The sequence below is a fragment of the Episyrphus balteatus genome, chromosome 4 (assembly GCF_945859705.1).
Source record: "Episyrphus balteatus chromosome 4, idEpiBalt1.1, whole genome shotgun sequence".
Taxonomy (NCBI): domain Eukaryota; kingdom Metazoa; phylum Arthropoda; class Insecta; order Diptera; family Syrphidae; genus Episyrphus; species Episyrphus balteatus.
In genome coordinates this window covers 834,718-856,773 of record NC_079137.1, presented here as the reverse complement: position 1 = coordinate 856,773, position 22,056 = coordinate 834,718, and the positions used below count along the sequence as shown (strand labels likewise).

The 22,056-nt window shown below is 28.9% G+C and overlaps 2 protein-coding genes across 2 annotated transcripts in view; one reads left to right on the top strand and one right to left on the bottom strand.

Annotated features, from left to right (window-relative positions):
* LOC129919984 (limbic system-associated membrane protein-like) overlaps window positions 1-22,056 on the top strand; it is a 190,483-nt gene that overhangs the window by 111,015 nt on the left and 57,412 nt on the right. The window contains exon 3 of the mRNA XM_056001130.1: window positions 2,560-2,702. Within this exon, the coding sequence (XP_055857105.1) occupies window positions 2,560-2,702 (143 nt within the window). The remainder of the gene's footprint in view (window positions 1-2,559; window positions 2,703-22,056) is intronic.
* Window positions 5,365-21,080, bottom strand: LOC129919985 (hemicentin-1-like). The gene is made up of 5 exons (XM_056001132.1): window positions 20,477-21,080; window positions 9,738-9,892; window positions 7,207-7,417; window positions 6,847-7,104; window positions 5,365-5,706 (listed from the first exon to the last, which is right to left on the bottom strand). Exons 1-5 carry the CDS (start codon window positions 20,589-20,591, stop codon window positions 5,435-5,437), a joined length of 1,011 nt encoding a protein of 336 aa, XP_055857107.1. The 5' UTR covers window positions 20,592-21,080; the 3' UTR covers window positions 5,365-5,434.

Here is a 22,056-nt window from a genome sequence, read left to right as displayed (position 1 = left end):
ACAAAGACAAGACCACGTAGCCTTAACAACAAAAAAAATATAAAATCCTACTTTTAGCCCCTGAGCGTTTTACCCTATTTTTTTTTGTTTGTTATATTTTTTTCTCACTAAAAAACATAATGAAAAATATTTGGGGCTCTATAAAATGAACGTCTTCATTTCTAACCCTTTTTTCTAGATTTAATCATGGTCCTTCTTTCTACAGCAGAGCGCAATGAAACCGTATAGCAATTATCCTCGCTTTTTATACGTTTTCCTAAGCGAGATGCGATGTTGATGATAGGATACCCAGGTTCGGGTAGAGAGAAATGCTTGGGTAAGTTATGAAGGTGTTTTCCTTCAACACCCCCAGCTAGCGCTTTTTCTCGCACTGCGACGATGACGGCGTGTACAAGGATTTTGAAGTTTTTTTTTTTTTTTCTTAAGGATAATGAAGAGGGAAAAAAGGAGAGATAGGCCAGAGTAGCGCATAACTTCTCATCTGGTAGCGCGGAATTTTTGATGGTATACTCTTTGGCGCTAAAATTCTATGTCTAAACTTCTGTAATGCATAGGATCTTTCAAATTTAGTAAAAAAAGAAGGTTTCTTATTTTATTATTTTTTTTTTAATGTTCGTATTCGTTAAGCTAGCTGATTCGTTCTTTGGCTTTTAATATTGAAGTGGATGGAGGTGGGTTGGGAAAATAATGCCAAGTATTTAATTGCGAGGGCATAAAGTGTCTTTTAGGTATTTTAAGTGATAGCTCTTAAGCTATGGTAAAAAGGTAGGTAGGAACCATAATTTTACACTTCCGGGGATGTATGTCATCATGGAGTGAGCAAGGGAGAGGTCCTTTTTTTCCAACATTTTTGAGAATGTCTTCAGGCGAATTTGTAACATAATATTTTTTTAGTCTTGTATCGATATTTTTTTTATGTGAAAATCTGGAATAAACTTGAAATTTATAAAAGTGAAGTACCTATTCATTATAATTTCATCATAAAATGTCGGACTGATGAGCTATCGTTGTAACTAGTTTTTGTTTTGTTAAAAAGCAGCGGCAAATAGGGTAGTTTTAAATTTTTTTCATTATGAAAGTTTTAACGGTAAAGAGTCGTGTCCAAAGCTTCCATTAATTTTTTATATTTGTTTCGCACGTCAATAACTACACATAGAAAAATGTTTGCTTCGTTCTGAAAAGAATAAAAAAGCTCTATAAGGCTTGTTTGGTTTCTGTTTCAAGGTTTTAATAAAAACCAACATTACGAGAAAATTTAAACAAAACTAATCAATTCACAGGTTATCATAAGACAGGTCACTACGGACCTATCGATAATCAAAGGAATCTTTTCATCCACAGATACAATACAAAAATTAAAACAACCACAAAATTCAAATCAAATGAATTCTTAGGATGGATTTTCCCATGATTAGTTGTCCTAGGATGAAATAGGTTTTGGAATGTTGTGTTTATCCTGATGGAGAAGTTCGTTCAAAAAAGTGGTTTACATCATGCCGTTCCGTCCATGCATCTGTTTTTCTGTGCGTAGTCGAATGGTTTCATTGCCTTGAAATTTTGTACAGATGAATTCTGAACGACTTCCAAGACCCTGTTTTTACTTTTTTTTTAATATCTACAACTATACACTCTTTAATTTTGAGGCATTTCAAATTCATTTATCTCGAAAACTTCTCGAAGGATTTCGGTTAAATTTGGCGTATGTAAGTTTTTAAGTGATTTTGACAAAACTGCGTAAAAAAATGACAACAAAAAAATATCGTGGTCGTTTTGTGAAAAATTAATACTCCAGTAAATTTTTTTTTTTAGTTGAAAGTTTTGTTGTTATTTGTTTTAATTGCTAACTTTGTTGGGGTACTAAGGATTTGAAGTTGTTAAAAAAAATTTCTCACATTAACAATTATTGAAAAAATTTGTGTAAAACAAATGGCTTCCATTTAAAAAACCGATGAAAAATTTATTTTAATCCGTACTTTCTGAAAAAAATTGACCATATTTTCCTTTCACGTTTTAATGCTCAGTACCTTGATATCTGTACATCGCTTATCAGTTATCACCAATCAAAACAAAATAGGTGAAAGTATGCAGCCCTGTCTGATTCCAATTTGAATTTCAATCTTCTTTATCTTTCATTAGATAGTGATCTGAGCTCTGAAGATCTGTGTGCTTTGAAACTTTTCCCAAAACAAGCTCACTTTAATTGGAAAACAAGCATTAAACTGTTTCTCTGAGTGTAAATTTCTTTTTACATCATTTATTTTTCATCGTTCTCTTTTGGTTGAAATAATTCATTCATTTTGTTTGCCTTCTTCCTTATTTATTCTATAAATTTTACTTGTAAAGAAATGTCACGTACCTCTAGGGTTGTTATCACAACATAAACCTATAAGACTTGTATAGGTATATTGACAATCAATGAACTCATTTTGTTGTTGTTGTTGTAATAAGAACTCTCGCCATCATATCGTTGACTTGTGTCGTAACTTTGTAATATAAAATGATGTACGTTCACCAGATTATATTACTTCGGACTACATTTTCTTTTTTATATTTCATCAGAGAAACATTCAAGATTGGACGCCATCATCATCAATATCCTCTTCATCATCATCGTAGTCTTCGTAAGGACTATGTCGGAGAAAATAAATCAATGACATTTGTATACTGCATCGGACGAAGAAGATTATATTGGTGTTTGTGCGGTGGGTGTAATTTTTTTGTATTTATTTTAATTTTTGCAACTGAGATGGCACACTAATGAGGTACCGCCGCCATCGCATCGCCAGCAGCACCCGGTTGTGGTTGGTTGGTAGTTTGAGTCCATCACTGTGAATAATGTGAACATCCAGACTCTGATAATCACCTCCATTTACGATGTAATTTTAACATCATTTAATGCTTGCTCATCATTTATTTATGGTAATCGAATTTCCAGACATATTTTAAGGCGGTTTTTTTGGTGGTGTTGGTGGTGGCGGTCGAGGGTTTTCTGATACGTGTCCTTACGATTTATTGAATTCCAATAGTCAAGGATATATTCAATGGGATTAAATTTTTTGTAAACTTTTTTTTAAAGCAATTAGTAGAATCCTTTTAAAAGTGATGGAGGAAATTTAAGTTTATGGTAGAAGGATTTGGGTTTCCTTCTAATCATCGTTGATTTTGTTTGTAAATTAATGAATATCCTTCAAAACTTCCTTAGATTTGTAATTCCAAGAAAAAAATAACAACATTTTTCATTTCATTAAATCTGTATGATATTCATGAATTCTGATTAGACTATGACTTTGACTCACACGCAATGACAAAAAGAAGACACACAAAAAAATCATTCCACAGGAAGTCCAATTTCCGTAGCAATCTCATTCTCATAAAAATACACTCATCTCCCTACTCTCATACTCTTTTACTTTAATGTCAACAATTTCCTCTCATTTTCACTCGAATAATTTTCATCTGGCCAAAATAATAAATGTATCTAGATACAAAATGTACTAAAAATATCTCATCCATTGCTGCGCCTTTTTGTATACACTGAGCTACTTTTAGGGGATATATTCAACATTCAGGTCACAAGGTCCTTTTTTTTCCCCATCTTCTCTCGTCGCTCTCCTTTTGACAGTGCCTTTTCTTCGTCAAACGACGACGACCAAAAAAATAAACCATATCTCTTTCAGTACTCATTTCCCATGTCAATTCATGGGTCCATTTGCCTTTAGGCCAATGGTTACTTAAAAGCAAAAGTAGAATAAAAAAAAAAATATTAAAATAAAGAAGAAAGATTTACACAAAACGAACAGTAAAATATTAAGTTTTCTTTGATCCTCTTACTTTTTTTCCCATACTCACACAGCAAAAAAATGATTAAGATGCTCTGAGCAATTTCAAAAAAAAAAAAAAATCTTCGTCTTCTATAGATATGTGTGTTTGCTTTTGGGTATATTTTTAGCCCAATTCTTCGTCTTCTCCAAACAAAAAAAAATATCACTATTTTTAAGGGTGCCAGTAAAAAGGAAATAAAAAAAGTAAGAAAAAATATTAACCCAAATCACGGTTTTTTGTTGAAAATTAACATCTTTTAAAATGCGCTAGCAGTGAATGTCATGGTTTTCCATCTTAAAAAGCTTTCAATTTGAATGGTTTTTGAATTGTGGGGAGATGTAGCCTTAAGGTATTCTTTAGTATCCTTTTATTTTAGGGTAGGTCTTAAATTTATGATTGCCATTACAATTCTAACTGACGTTTTTGGTTATTTTTTTCAACATTCCTCCCTGCATCAAATTTTGTGGGTTGTCATGAATGATATTATGCTTCACAAGAGATAGAGAAGACAAATATTTTTTATTTAAAGAACAAAAAAAAAAAAATTATAACAAACTTTGTTTTATCGAACTTTGTGTTAAAAAAAAGTTTTATAAAACTTTTATCGCTTCCTTGTAGAGTTTTTTTTTTTTGTATTTTGTGAAACTAATAAAATGTATGAAATCGCATTATTTCATGTATGATTATACTCTTACTTCTCAACGAACCTTTTTACAATGTGTTTGAAATCAATTTTATGATTGCAAATAGAAATATAATTGTTGTATCTATAAATATTTTTCTTTAGGGCCGCTATCGAGTAATTATGTTTAAATGCCCCTTTCCTGTATCTTTGTGTCAGAATTCCGGACCTAATTTTCGCGCTCGAGGTTGAAAAATTAATATTTTTAGAACTCCATCGCTATTTTTTTTTTAGATGTTATGCATTTTCAAAATACTTACCTTTCCTTCAATTAAACTAAACAAATAATTATTTAAATATTTTGTCAGCTAGTTACAGCTATATCAATTTTGTTGAATTTTTTAAATCTGAAAATAAAACCTTAAAAAAGAAGAAAAACTCCAAAAACTTTAATTTATTTTTCATTATTTTTAAAGTAATTTATTTTTCTTAAATATAATTAAATAATGTTCGTTTTTTTTTTATTAATTTTTGTCTTTATCATTTTTGTTAATTGCATCATATTTTTAAATAAACTTCTCTTTTTTTTATTGTAAATTCACGTAAATATACAATATACACACAATTAAAATTTTTATTTTACATGGATTTTTCTAAAAAGTTTTCATTTTTTTTTTTTTTTAATATACATAATAATGTTTTATATACAAAAAAATTAGGTTTAAAAAATTAAATTTTTTCAATAGAATTACATTCTATTTTCATCTACTTTTTTTTTGTTTTTGTGTTTTTTTTTTCTTTTTTTTTTTAATAATCTACTTTCTATAGAATTTTTAATTCAGTAATATTTTTTTGGTTTAATTTTTTTTTTTATTTTACCTATTTGTTTATTCTTTTATTTTATTTTTATAAATAATACACAACACGATAAATATACTTTGTTTTTCTTTGCTTTTTTTGTTTTGTTTTTGAAAAAAAATTGATTTACAGTCATCTAATTGATAAAAAATTTCTGTGATTTCTTGTTGAATTATATAGTAAAAATCCAATTGTTAATATAAAAGTTTTAAATTGTATTATGTGCCAAAGATTTATCAAAATTAAACAAAGTGATTTATTATTTGTTATGAAATTAATATCAATTAATTTTAAAGCCCGATAGGAATGCAGAGAATTTGATAAACTATTGGCACTACTATTGCCATGTTGCATGGCAGCTGGATGTTCACCATTTATAACATGGACAACAACACTAGCGGAGTCTGAAAATAAAAACAAAAAAACATTTATATTTAGTCCAGTCAAACTAGGAAATTAAATCGCATTTTTCGAAGGATAATTTTTTTTAATAAAATATGTTGAACAAATAGCGATCTTGAAAAAACGGTTGCGGTTTTAGCTGTGTAATTCGTTAATTTTTGGAAAACTCTGAGGAAATAATTTATAGAAGAATTTTTAAATGAATCATTTTTTAAAAAGTATGCCATTTTATAATTTACAGTACAGTAAATGTGAACAAATTGTTGCATCAAAGTTTGTCTTAATTCTGGGAATTTTATTCGCAAATAAATTCCAATACCTAGAAAATCCTTTAGTAATGTTGTAAAATTTCCGACCCACACTTCCATTTAATTCGTCAGTATCCTTTTTAAACCATATTCCTAAAATCTTTAAACTTCCCTTGAAAAAAAAATCCTTAAATTGCATTTATCCTTCTTGGAAATAAAGCAAAAACCAACTTGTACAGCTTACCAGACACCAGAATTCATATCATGCATTTTTTTGTTGTTGTAGATATTTTTGCTTTATTTGTTTTATTTTTAAGACAAAAGTTCGAAAACCAAATTCTCTAAATTGCTTAAAGGAATAAAAGGAATCTATATAGTAAATCGACAGACATCCTAGACCTCAACTTTTTGCTTGCTGGTTAAGGTTTTAAAAAGCTCTTTCCTCAAACGTGATTTGGATTTTAATGGATCGAAGTTAAACGTGTAGGTTGTAGAAGTAGGAGTTTTTCTATGTGATGCTGATGTGTGTAAAATTTCTTTTATTTTTTATTTGAGTACAAAAAACCAAAAAGAACATCTTGAGTTTGAGTATGGTTTTTGGAAAAGAAAAAAACCATTGGATTTTGTAGCAATGGTACACATTTATAACCATTATCGATATCGAAATCGATATCTATTTAAATTTAAATTCATTGTTCGTTTTGTATGTATATTTTCTAGAACATCGAGAAATCTATATAAAACAAAAAAAAAAATTGGAATCCAATTCCAATTTATCATTTGAAGATTCCATGGAATTTGTTCTACGTTTTTCTGTTATTTTTCCATTTCAACTTTTTTTATGGGGAAAAAGGATATAAAGGAATTGGTAAGAAACTAATTTTGAAAACTTACATGAACTACTTGGCAAACAGGTATAATTTCCAGAATCAGCGGGTGTTGCTCTGGCAATCAGTAACATACTCGTTCTAGTCTTTCGCTCTGTTATGACATTGATACCGCCATGCTTTGTATAGTTCATCACACGCTTATCCTTGTACCAGTAGATGAATGAGGGTGGTGTTGGTGATTGAAGTGCTAAGCATGTCAAATTCAAATCACTGCCACTTTTGATGAAAAGTTCAGAATTTCCAAGAATTTTCGCACGAGAAACTATAAAAAAAAGGATTTTTTTTTTGTTTATTTTTGTTTTTTTTTAAGGAAAAACTTTGATTTGATTTCTTTTTATAGTTTTTATTTTTTTATATTACTTACCAACAACATTGAGTCGAAATCCTTGACTGATTTTTGGTTCAGTTGATACTTGACATTCATAGGTTGCCGAATCTCTAGGTTGAGGGGATGAAACTCTAAGTGTCCATTCATCGGATCCTTCAGTGTGTAGAGATTGAAATCGTTGATCATTTGTGTATGTTATTATGCCAACAGTGAGGATGTGCAGATCCCGTTTTCGAATCCATGATACCTAAAAATAACAAAAAGCCTTGATTAATAACTTAAAGTTGAAATTAAAACACACAAAAACCAAGTAAGTAATCGAATTTCAACAAAATTGTAACAATGGTATCAGAAGTGGGATACACTTCCAGTAAATACAAAATAAATTTGAGTAGATTTCATGGTACTTCATTTTCCTCAACAATTTTTCATTCCTTTACATTGTTGTGTAGGCGTTTAGTTAAGTACACACTCTGAACTTTCAACCCACGTCAGACGAGACGTACAGACTCGGAAAAACACATCCGGACTAACTCAGATAAAGAAAAACAAAAATGTTAAACAACATGTTTAACGCTATATACAAAGTTATTTGCGATAAGAAGGACAAACAGAGAGAGTCAGTCAAAGACTAAAAATAGCCTCCTTAATTGTAAAATCCGTGAATTTATATTTACACAGAGCAAAAGTGATCCCATTACTTAAAGGATATAACGAACGGGAGAATGTAGTAGGCTTACAAAAGAACTACAAATCATCAAGAGGGATAAAAGGTTGTTCAAAGGGCCACTTTGCATCGTTCACGTAGCACACAGACAAATTAAACGAAAGATTCACTTGATATTTAGATAGAAGGACAAAAAGGACACCTTTTAACCTTTCAACCATTTTCTTTTTATTTTTTTATTGTTTTAAAGAATTGACTTACATATATTTTCAATTAAAGTGGTTGTCTGCATTTTTTTATTTTAAAATCTAAACAAAAAAATATACATAAAGGACCTCTTTGTTTATTGAATTTTTTTTTTTTGTGTCTTTCAAAAACTCGGAGCTTACCAATTTACTTAAATGATTTCAATTTAAACCAAAAATTCAACCACAAATTTAAAGGATTTTCATTTTTTTTTTTTTTTTTTTTTGTATGCAATCTTTACATGCAGTATAACATTGAGGACAGTCATGAAAGAGAAAGAGAGAGAAGGAGCAAAAAAAAAATGAAAAATAAAATAAGAACTACAGGAGAGAAGAGTAATCCAAATTGCTATCCATATTACTTTACATGCCCTGCATAAAGGGTATTCTCGTTCATGGTGCATCATTGAGGGTTTATCCCTGAAACCAAAGTGTGTATATGTAGATACACGTACGACGAGAGATATACAAAACCAAGCACTTTTTGTGTTGTGTGATGCAATTTTCTTCTTGTACATATTTTTTTTGTTGTGTTTTTTAATTTCCGTTTCATTGAACAATATCAATATAAATTTATTGGGTCACACAAAGGAGGATTTTTTTTTGCTGTATTTTGAGGAAAAAAAGCTCCTTTTGTTGTGACTGATTTGTTAAAATTGTTTTTTTTTTTTTTGTCTTAATACATGATATAGGATATATCAGGATATTAAAGTGTTTAAATATTTTCTTTTTTTTTTAAATGATGCTTCAATCATAACATTTATTTTAAGTTAAAATTAATAATTGTAAATGAAATTTATTGAAAAATTGTTTATCCAACAGACATAGAAACGAAAATCCAAAGTACACGGATTAATAAAACATAATTAATAGCCATATTATAAGCTGAAAGAAATTCCAACTTGCTGAAGGTATATTGGGGTTGGGGATGAAGGGTTGCCGAGTGTCTACAAACAAAAAATAATAAAAACAGAAAACCCATTTACTTAAAACACTGAATTGTCACCATAAGAGCATTTGTAAATATAAAAATGATTAAGAATTTGTAAAAGCGAAGGTGGATTAAATAGGGTTGCCAGTACTTATAGAAAAAAAATTGAAAAATAAAAAAAATAGGATTAAACAAAAATATTAAGAACAAAAATGAAATTTGGTACAAAGAATAGCCATTATTGAAGACCGCAAATTGACGGAAGCGTAGATAAATCGAAAGGGTTGCCAGAGTCATTTGACTTAAAATAAAAAAAAATTAAAACAAATTTAAATTTTAAAAAGAAGCCTACAGAGCAATGATGATAAAAATTGACTCCCACTTCCCACATAGCTCATACAAATATTAAGAAGATAAAATCTAACAAAGAGAAAAGAAAATCGAAGTGGTTTCTATTTTAGTTAAATTTTTTTATCGTTGCATTAAAACAAAGTTGGCAATATTTTAACGATTAAAATAGTCAATTTTTGTATAAAAATGTATAAGAAAGTTGTCAAAATTGTTCCAAGAGACGAAATAATAATAACTCTAGAACATGTTTTGCCGATTTAGCGCATTTTGTGCCACATTAGACCTTGTTTTCAATTTTTTTTTCTAAAACGTATAAATTTCAAACGAAATCAATGCTACCCTAAAGAGCAATTACAAAATTTAAAACGCTTACCGCTCTATCTCCAAGATTTTTCACACGACAATGCAGATAAGCAGATTTGCCAACTGTCGTTGTCACCTCACGTTGCGATGAATTGTCAAAAAATGGCAACGCATACGGCGCATCCCAATAGTGTGGCGGTACATCGCTTTTAGTAAGTTTCGGTTCTGTAAATAAACAAAAAGATAAAAACTTGTTATTAAATAAAATTTAAAACCTACAAGAAAATAAGAAAAAAAACTTGTTGATATAATCTTAAATATTTTATACTTTTTTTATTTTTGTTTAAAAAAACACCATGAATATTTTGTAAGAATTCAGCTAAAAAAAAAGTGTTTTTTTTTAATTAAAACGACGAGTAGTACATATTTAAAAAGTTTGTCTTTTGAAAATAACTCAACCGTTAAATTGCTTTTTGGTTAAGTCTAAGAGAGCTATTTAAGCATAAAACAGAATACTTAATGACCTTGCCATCACTCTTAAAGTCACTCGCCGAAAAAAACAAACATTTTTTAACGCCAAACCAACTTAGCTATATAAGGATAATGATGAACATGATGATGACGATGACGACGATGAGAATGTGCACTCTCTGGGTGTGCATCATCCATGTTTTATCTTTTAGCCTTGTTGCTTTTTATTTTTCTTGCCTTCATTTTGAAAATGATTACTTCCTTTCAATCGGTTTTGTCAAGTTTTACCAACAAACAATGCTCATCAAACTGCACAGCAAAATACAGAGCATAAAATAAAAGAAAGAAAAAAAAAAAAAGAGAATGAAAGAAAATCCTTTCATATCCTCTAAAACTTGTGCAAATATTTTCACTTCTTCACCACAAAATGTGTCCTTAATTTTCACTGTACAGTTTCTGGTATATCTCCCTCAGACTTTTTCTATTGTATCACATCACACACCCCCTCTCGCCCTCCCTCTATCACATTCTTCTCTGACTCTATCGCCAGAGTATTAAAACTTAGGTCAAGGCTATGTCTAGCACTTCACCAAACTGAATTTTCATGAAAATTGTTAAATTTTTGTTTCATTTTTTTTTCTTGTTTTTTGTTTTTGAAAAATAAATACAAGAGGCAGACTTGAAACGACAACGATAGAGAGAGAGAGAGAGAGTGAAAGAGTTCGAGGAGCAAACAGTTAAGTACACAAAGTTTGAAGATGAAAACAGCGGAAACTATAAAGTTTTTGATTTTGATGCCGAACGGGTATATATGTATACCCTACCTAAATAATATATGTATATAAAATGCAGTTGACATAGAAATCAGAGGAAGAGTGTCCTTCAATAAGGATTGTGTGCCCTTAAACATTTAGTGAAGCACAAACTTTGTCATAACGAACACAATAAGATCTTGAAATTTCAAATACTTTTTTTTTTTTTGTAAAAAAAAAAGAAATAAAATAAAAAAAGACCCGAGAGGAATTTTCGAAATTGTATTTCAGTTTCTTTTTTGAGTATCTACGAATGAAAGTGGTTTAAGATTTATTTGATTTATGTGAATAAGGTTTTATAAAAGATCTAAGTCTATAAACTATGGATGGAACGATATTAGTCAAATAGAAAGCATTGTTTAAATTGGAATTGACAAATTATATATTTGAATTACCTTACCTCATTCATATGTATAAATTTTATCATTTGTGTTTGATGATTTAAAATAAATGTCATTCTGTCTGTCTGTGAAGCCAAAGTCAAAAGGAAGGGGTTCATTAACTAAGTTAAGTTTCTTTAGTAAAAAATCTGACAGTAAGAATATTGGAGTTTCAAAATTTTAATTTTTAATACTAGCTTTTTTTCTCTCAAAAATTACTAATAAATGGAGCCTTAAATTTTCCACAGAATTTCGAAAAAAAATATTGATCCGTCAAAAAAAAAAAAAAAAAAAAAAAAAAAAATCAAAAAATGTTACTTAATCCTTTTGTATAAAAATTTCCGTTGAAATCTTTTAAATCGTTTACGAGTAAGTCTTTTGACTAATATGTTTATAATACAAACTATTATATTAATCGTAAGAGCAGTTTTTGAGTAATGAATTTTTTTTTAAATATTCGTTACATTTGAATTCCTTGTAATGGATTTTAAAAAATATTGGTGAGTTACCACCTATCAATGGTCTTTTAAACTAGATAAAATAAAAATCCATTGAACGGTTTTCTTGATTTCTGACTTTCTGGTAAGCGAGAAATTTTGTACGAAAAAACATTATCAAAAAAATATCAATTATTTTTTTTTTACTCTATACATATTTTCAAAAAGAATAAATAAATTTTCTTGAAAATTTTCTTATATTTGTTGATTATTAATTTTTTTTACAAATTAAAAAAAAAGTATAAAAAAATACAAATTACAACAAATCGTGGTTTCAAAGGAACATTTGTGAATGTGAATTTTTCTTTTGGACTGTCGAAATTCTTTGTCAAATGTTCAAGAAATCTAATAGCATAATTTATTCGAAAATTAAAACTTTTGAAAAAGCAGTTTTCGTGCTTAGAAAAATAACTTTTAACACATTTTTACATATTTCTAAAATTAATGATAAAATTAAAAATAAATATTATCTTAAACATTCCAAGCAACTTTTACCATAGCAAAAGAAAGTTCGTGCGACCCAGTCTTGCATTTTTTTTTTTTATTTTCGTAATATTGTTAAGCCTCAATGAGCCACCACTAAAAAAATACCTTTTATGTGAAACGTTTAGACTTAAGAATTTTTCTGAAAAATGGAATAAAGGACAACTGTAAGACTGTAGGTAAAACAAAAAAGCTCTCATAAATTATAAAAAAAAGTAATTTATTCAAATTCGATTTTCATTTTTATAAATTTTAAATATTACCTACTTAAAAATCATTTAAAGTTTAAGATTATTTAATGTAGCAATAAATCTTATTACAATACTCATTAGGATAAAATGTTTTTAAAATTAACAAAAAAAGTACTTTTAAACTAAAAAAAAATTTAATAGTTTTAAGTGAACTAAAAATTTTAGCCGTGAAAAAAAAATGTTTATTCCCAAGTTGAATTCTAAAAGCATCGTTATTTCCCATCATCACTCATCTGTTAACTGACTTTAATGTTGAAACAAAAATAAAAACAGAAAAGCAAGTTTTTTCTATGTGACCTTCAACTTTATTTATATAATTTTAACCTTGAACTATTTATAATTTAGCCGTCTCTGCCTAAAATATAATATCACCATCAGTTGTTGTGTCTCTGAGTTGGTCGCTTTGCTCGGCATTTCTCCCAGTGAACCATTATAATAGTTTCTTCATGTTAGAACCATAAATCAAGGATATCTCAAGGGAAATGGGAACTCTATACTTGACTATATGCCGAGATACGACCTAACCAACCTTTTTTACATTTATATTCTTCTCTAGAAGAACTTTTTGTTGACTGTTGCGCATTGTTTTGTCATGATGATGATGATGCTTGGCATTTGCATTGTCGTTAACCTCGTTTTCCATTGATTTTTATTTCTTTTTCTCTATTTTCTACTACTTCTTTTAGTTGCCTTATTTAGTGCCTAGTATAGTAGCAGTCATCATGAAGAACTAATGTTTTGCTTACGTTGTTGAATTCCCTCTAGAAAAAGAGAGAGGGGAGGTGAAGTAGGGAAAAACTATAAGGGCTCTGAAGTGTTTGTAAATGAATAGAATATTTCTTTCATTTTTTTTTTTTTTTTTTAAATGCAGCATCAATTGGATTATTTTGAATAAATATTTAGAGAAACCCAGTTTTGCATTGTTTGGTTGGACTAGAAAATAATCTACTTAAAATGTAGGTACTTCTGAAAACCTTTCAACATTAGTCTGACTGATGGTACTACTCTTTAATTTTTTCTTCAAAAAATGTCAAGTGATACAATTTTGTGAATTCGTTCATATTTCAGAGATGTAAAATTAAAAAAAAACTTAACTTGACTAGGTATACATTAAAAGACCAAGACCAATAAGTTAGCGGTTTAACACCTTGATCTGCTAACTCGATACAGGGTGTCCCTAAAGTCAACGTCGAAACAAAACGGTGATAGGGAAGGTGGTGACAGTTATCAGAAAAATTATAAAAATAAAATGCACGACTGGGTCGCAAGAACTTGCTCTTAGAGTGTAAGTTCCTTAAATTTTTAAGACTTTTTATAGAAATTTGCTAAATGTAGGTACATATTATAAAACAAAAAAAAAAAACATAACATCATCAAAAGATAGACCTAATATTTGAATTTCTTAACAAAACCGTCGGAGCCGTTTTCGAGAAAATTGAACTTACCCGAAATTGGTATACGACGATAACGTTATTTTTGGTCCATAAAAATTAATTCCTTAAACCCCTTTGGAGAGTCTCCAAAAAATAAATGTTCTGCAACAGATTTCCTCCCCAGAAATTGTAAAAAAAATCATTTTATTTACCAAGGTGTCTTTTGGATTTACAGTACAAAAGCCACTCGTGTGGTCACTGTTAAAGAAAAGTAGGCCAAAATGATAAAACAAACAAATTTTTTGAAATACAAAAAATTTCACATTTTTTTATAAGCCTACAAAATTGAGGGCAACGTTTCCCTAACCTCCTGTTGGTAACCTACAAATTTCAAATCATTGAAACTGATTTTCTATTATCTCGGAGCCTCTCTGTTATTCACCAGAAGAAAAAAAAAAACTCCTATTCCAATTTTTAAGCAGCTGTATGTTCCAACGAAAAGATTATCTATAGCCTTTCAAATAAAGCAAAATAAATATTATAAAAAAAAACCACCATGTTATCTCCATTTGCATTCATAAATATAAATAGGATTTGTTTGAAGAGATAAACCAACAAAGATTTCCACATTTAATATTCTCGAACCAAGAAAAAAAAAAAAAAATTCGGAGGAAAAAAATATAATGTTTTTCCAGAAGTGTTTTTCTTTTATTTGAATATATTTCATAAAAAAAGAAAAAAACAAGTTCAAAATGAAAATTGAAAGAAAACATATTTTGTATGCTGATTTTATATTTATTTATTTCTACTAACTCTGTGAGATAATATTTAAATAAAAGACTACGTTATGTTTCCCCTTTAATAAAAAAAAGAGTTCCCCCCTATTTTGAACACGAATTCAAATGCGGAGGAGATCGAAATTAATTCTACCGAGAAACGAAACTATATTTTATCGAAGATTGCAAAAATGGTATGGAAAATCCATGAGAAAAGGACTTGAGATTGTATGATACCAAAATCCTTGCTCCAGCCATATCCTTTTAAAGATCAAAGAGAATATAAAGTAATTTGCAAATATTTATTACATTTCTCGATACCCTTGTATATACAGTAACGACATTCTACATTTTCCTGTTGGAAATCAATATTTATCTAAATATTCGATTTCAAGTTCAAGGACTAAAACAATTCCCATACATTCCTCCGAACAGACACATATACAAAACCCTTGTAACTTTTGTACTGGCAGAGAGCAGACATTCCTTAAAATATCTACAAGACAATCCCAACAATATATACATTATTAAAGAACGTGTAGGTTTCTACCTAATTGCTAATAAATCAGTACATCCTTTTTTCTGATTACAGCACACACATACCTCCTTTATCAATACACCATATTTATTTGTTTCTACGGGTGCAGGAGGAAAGTAGGAAAAGGAATCTTAAAACAAAACATATATAAACATGTCACACAAAATAATGCCTTGCTAATAACAATTTATAGGACTATTATCCATTCCATTGTTATTTATTATTCACTAAATGGTTTTGTATGTGTGTGTGTATTCGAAAGAAAAAAAAAAATACAAAGCAATGGCAACCGGAAGGGCTCAATAAATAAATGGCAGTGTAATATAAGAACTACACAGTGATTTTATCCAAGTTTTATGCATAATTGATGGAACGAAAAACACACAGATACCTCGATAGATAAATATACCAATTATATTATATTTGTTTATACACCCACCCACACACAAACAAATTCTTCTTAAAAGGTGTATAAAAAAGAGAATCCATTAAATATATGTTTTTGATTTTTTTTTTGAAAATTCCTGAACATTATCAATTTCTTAGAATATTTATATCCTTTGAATATTTTCCAAACAATTTACTATTTTTATTTTTTATAATCGACTCGTGTAAACCCTAACAGAATGTGCACATTTAAATAACAATTAATTTTCATTAACTGGTATTTATGGTTCTGTGTTCGAAAACAGGGGTTAACGCTACCGCTATACGCTACCGCAACATCTAAATCAAGTCGGCCATCTTTTAATTTCCTAGCGTGACAGGGTATTATTAAAACAGTGCAAGACGCACGCAATGTTCATTTCTGTTTTTTTTTTGTGATTGAAAATGTTGATAGATATTTTGTATGATTTTATATTATAAATCGGAAATTTAATTGAAGTCTATGTTTAAAAATAAAATTGTTTGTTGCTGTGAACAATCTGATCAATTATATTTTGATTTTAAACCAAAAGTTTAAAAATGGAATTTAGGCCATTTTCCTTGTGATGTAGGAAAAGGCAAGTTAAGGATTAGTACAAAATCTGAATCGAGATAACAAGGAAATGGCATTAAGATTTTAGAGGATGCGAAAAAAGTTTGTCTTTTTGAAATGGTTTTAGGCTTCAATTAGAATTTTTTTAATTCTGCGGCAGTGATGCATCGTTTTTTCCAGCAATTATTTTTAAAGTATTAAAATCAACAGGTTTTCAACCATTCGCGTATTTTTTAAATTTTTTTACAATGTTCGACAGTGGAGTCCAAAAACTAAAGCTTAGTCTACACGATTGGAAGATCTTCCAATATTGGCAGTTTTTTTCCAACAAATTTTCACCAATTGTCTATCAACCTTGTAAACATACAATTTTATATGTCAAAAGTGACAGAAAAAAAATTGGCAGCCAATTTTTTGCCAATTTTTTATCAAAAAATTGGCCGACTTCGTATGAACTCGTCTAAACACAGAATTTTTCTTAATTTCAAATAATTGGTCGATTGTTGAATAATTGGTCATTGGGTGATTGGGAGATAATTTTGTATTCGTTATTGAAAAATAATTCAAAAAGGAGTTTTTTTTTTAATTTCTTGAAAACGACAAAGCATTTTCGCATCCGGTTTTCTGTTTTTGAATAAAAACTAAACTAAAAACTAGAATTGAAAACAGCGTTAATACTCAATTACATACATAAAAATAAAAACTTTCATATTCTCCGTCATCTCTCAAGAAAAAAAACTCTAAAGTCTTCCAACCATATATACAGACAATTTTTACATGGATGACAACAAATTTTTGCTGATGTCAGCTGATTTTCTCCCAATGATTTGTCTAATTTTTGGATAAAATTATCCTACCGTATAAACAGACAATTTTCACTTGGTAGAAACTTGACAATTATCAGCTCATTGGTTGCTATTGCAAGACTTTTGACAGTTCGGCCAATGTTGGAAGATCTTCCAATCGTGTATACTTAGCTTAAAATCTTCCGCCTCAAAAGTCCCAAAGCCCATGCGCTCCTAACCTACTTCAATACAAAAACGAAAACTTTAAACGCTTTTTATCAATGTAACATTTCTGACGGGTTTCGAGTAACTAAAGTGTAAATTTTAATAAATAGCTCAAAACTGTACATAATGATCGAATTAAAAAAAATCAAATTCAAGCTTTTTTTCATAAACTAGCTGACCCGGCGGACTTCGTTCCGCCATTTCTTGTATTTATTTCTAATTTTCGACTTTTCAAATGAAAAAGAGGATACAAACTTGAAAAGTTCATAAAATGAGTTTAAAAATATTAACTTTTAAACTTTTAGCAAAAGTGGCCTATGCAAAATACTCATGCATGCGCATGTTTAAAACCTATATTTCCTATAAGTTTGAGATTTTTTGCAGACGTTTAAAAATTCCAAAAAAATAAAAGGCTACTCAAAAATGTCCCTAAAAATTAGTTGTTTTTCAAAAATTTTTATTTCAAAATACAGGGCCTATGAAAAAAATCCGTATTAGACCCTTAATTTTTTTTTTAATAGGGTAAAACTATACAATACGCCCCACTTTTTTTGAATCTTCAATAAAACAAAAAAAAAATAAAGGAAATTAATAGTTTTTTTGGTAAATATAAAAAGTATAGTCTTTTTTCTTACTTTTGGCATATTCATATGTACTAATGGTGTAACTCAAATTTCTGTGCAAAATTTTGCGTACCTGAATTTAGTGTTTTGTCGAAGGTCTATGACTGCAAAAAAACCTTCACAACTTGGTTCTGAAATTTTTTTTTGAATTTTTTCAATACCGTTTTTAACTATTGATTAAATTTGTCTATCATTTAAAAAAAAGTCAACTCTTTACGACTTACCGTTTAGAAAATAGCCTCTTTTTTCAATGTCGTGTTACCTCTATTTACCCTATAAAATCTTAAATTTTTTTGCCTTAAACCTTCTCCTCTTATGTCTCTTTGATTTAAAAAAAAAAAATTAAGAAAATAAGTCAGTCGGTGTGGCCGGTTAGCGAACGTACACAAAACCAAACTTTAATATATATAATAGATGTATATATGTTTACACCATCAGGAAGTAGAGATTTCAACGAACAAAATGTCCACCGACTTTTTGAAAAAAAAAAAACCTGACACGAGACATTTCGATTGAAAATTAGGGTGATTTTTGATATCAAGTCAAAATTAGGTGGAAAAATAAATGTTATAAATCAAATAAATTACAGAATATTTGGGACGTAATAAAGTAATAAGTTTTTACAAAATTTCGTTGAAAAGGATAAAAATAAAAAAGAAAAAAATTGGTTATTTGAATTTTTCACATTAATTTTGAGTTAAAAAGTCGTAGATCTTTTTGTTACTTTGCCATTTAATTTTTTTTCCAGGACTTGTACTTGTACCTACGCCTCCCACTTCCCGAACTCGGATTGCCCGTAGTATATTTTTTTTTTTTCATTTTTATTATATTCCCCTTCTTTTCTAATGGGTTTTATCCTACTATTTTTTTTTTCGATTTTTACGGTTTTATAGGTTTCGGTCTGTGACAGAAAGCTATGCGCGCATGTGTTCATTATGGTAAATCCTCACGAAGCAGTTCGTTCGATTTTGACATAAGCTCATGCTAGTTCATTCCTATTATAGTTTGGCCTTAAGGTTTAGTTTTTGTTTGTCTGTCTCTCTGTCTGTCTGTATATGTAAGCACTCACAGCTTTTGATTTTTTTTATAAATATCTTCTTAATAAAACAAATGAAATTGCATTCTTGTTTTAGAGCTTAATTTGATTTCAGATGTTATTTTATTCCTTTGGAAAACGAATTTAATGTATTTTTTTAAATTTTTATATACCTGCATTTACCAAATTTCAATATAAAAGTCATAACAATTTTAGCAACTTGAACCCTAAGAGCAAGTTTGTGCGATCCAGTCGTGCATTTTATTTTGTAACGCCTTAGTCAAGAAACAAAATACATTCAAGTGTTTCATAAGATAAAATCTTCTATGAGCATATGGAGGTGAAAAGGAGTAAAAGGCGTATAAAGATAAAAGAGGATAATATTGTAACACATCCGTAACTGAAAATTTGAAAAAATTGACGATTTCTGTTTTTTCTGTGACGTTAGTAGTTGCTGAGATATAGATGATCAAAGACAAAACGATCATTTCCGCTTAACGAAATTTTGTCAACGAAAAGTTGTTAAATAAAATTCTTCAAAATAAGAAGCTAAATAATCATGGAAATAAGGCCAAAGATTTATTTTATTATGATACTGCAATGTACATCATTTTGAAAATGTTCCGTTTTTAGATTAAAAAAAAAGACGTTTTTAGCTTAAAATTGTTTTTTTAAGCACTCCGATAGGACCATTTGTAACAAAGTACAGCTTTTAGAAAAATCCCTAAAACTTCAAAATTTCTTTTTGATCTTTTAATTTTATCCACTTGTGAAGTTTTTCTTTATAATTCATAAGGAGATCTACTTCAAGTCCTTAATTGAATTATAAATGAAAAATAATTGTATTAATTGATTTCTCATTACAATCTATCTTATAAATTTCTTGGAAATCTAAAATTTAATTGGAACAAAATATCCATTATTCCTACTCAAGGTTATCAAAGTAAAATTTTATATGACTGGGATGAGTTAGAATCCTTCCACCCACTCATAACATTGAAATTCAATAATATTTTATAGATTCATAGAATTTTATTTACTCAACCTCAAGACATTGACTTCAGTCGCCACAACCTCAAAATTTGAAAAGTCAATCTTCAATCTTTTCAAATACAAAACAAAAGAAAAAACGAAAACAATTATTTTCTTTTTGACACAGTTCGCTCTCAAAAAGTAGGTATAACCAGAGAAGAATTCCATTGTTTAGTGCTGCCAATAAAATTTGGTTTTATTTCCAATTTTCAAGCTCAATAAAGAAAATGCAATAAAAATCAAGCAAACAAATTAAATCGTAAACTTTTACGACTTTTCCCTTTTTTTTTTCTTCATCTTCTTCCGTTTGACTCCTAATACCTAACCTAACCTCTATACACCGAAAAATTAATATCAATATAAGTATGTAAATAAAAAATAAATAGAGAGCTCCTTTAAATGGTATGTAAGTCTGCCAGAGTACCTATAAATAATGATCACTCAAAATAATGTCCTTCAAGGATTAATTACAGTAAACTCTCAATATACCTTGATGTCAATAAAATAAATAAAATTTCGAAAAAAAAAAAAAATTAAAATTTTCTTACCTAACAGCATCAGCAACAAAAGATGTGTTATGTATATTAATCCAAAACGTAATCCATAAGAAGGTGAATTGAATATATTAAAGATTTTCACAAAAATGTTACTTTTCAATAACATTTAATCCTTTTTTTGTTTAATTTTATTATTTTTTACGTAATAAATAAATAATTTCATCAAAATCAATTTGATTTAGTCGCACTTGTTTTTGTATAATAAATATACAAACATTTACATTCCATTTTTCATTAGAGTGGAAAATTTTTATTTCAACTTTTCTTTTTTTTTTTTGTACAGAAAAAATACTGATTGACAACTTGAACTGGCAAAGGATTATAGTAAATACCGCAGTAAGGATTTTTTTTTTTTCTATTTTAATTTATTAATATGTCACAGGTCCCGTTTTTTTAGAAAAAAAGAGGAAAAGCTTTCGTGTTTACATTTTACACCAAACTAGCAATTTTGTATTCCCAAAAGATTTAGTAAAATTTTCTTTATGTTTTGCTTTTTTTTTAATTGGAAATAGAATTTTATTGAATAAATCAAATTATACAGACACAACAGACGCACGAACAGGAGCTATGATACTAAATGTCCTACCGCAAGGACTTTTCAGTAAAAACTACCATCTGAGCAATAGTTACGCGTGGGTCTAGAAAGCTCAACTTGGCTTATTGAAAAGCTTTTATTTTACCAAAAAAAAAAAAAAACAACTTGATTTACTCTTTATCAGCGTGTTTTCCAGAAAGAGAAAGAGCGAAAGTATAAAAGAGAATTAAATCCTAGAAGAGGATTTGCTATCTAATCAAATTGGATTAAAACAAAATGAAATCTCATGAATTTTGTGTTGGTTGGCAAATCTTGAACTTGAGGCATTCTTGTGTTTGGCAAGGCATATGGGGGAGAGAGAATTTGAGTTCTCTGAAGGGTTAAAAGTAAACCGATGTAGAAGAAGGGTATTAGGGCTACTATTGATGATACTGAAATTCTTGCCTGGGACGGGAGATTGTTTGCATACAAGGCGTGTATATAGGTATTTTGAGGCTAAGAGGGTTGAAAAATGAATGGAGGAAAGCTCTTGATTTGGTTACAAGACAAAAAAAAAAATGAAGGCAAGATGGGTTTAAAGATTTTAACTTTTTTTTTTGTTTTTTTCTTGAAAGCCAATTTGAAATAGGCTTCAAGTTTTAAAGAAACAATAAAAAAAAGTCTTAAGAGAAATAGAAACACTTCCAAAGGACTCTTTTTTTTATTGTTTTTTTTTTTTTTCTTTAAATGTCCTTTATCTTAAGACGACTGTTAAATTGTTGCTTTTTGACAAGTTTAAGCTGCAAGAACATTTCCTAATCCATTTTTATTCGAATCAAAAATAACAAATTTGTACATTTTGACAGACTAATTCTCAATTTTAAGACTGAATTTCTAGAAGCCTTTTTGTTTTAAATTGACAAATTGTCACATTCAACTAATTGGGTTTTATGTGTTTGTTTTAATGTTTTTCCTTTTTATAGAATGAGTGTTTCTTGTTGAATTGTAAATTTTAAATAGATTAGCAGAATTTTGTAGGTGTTTTTAAATGTCTATG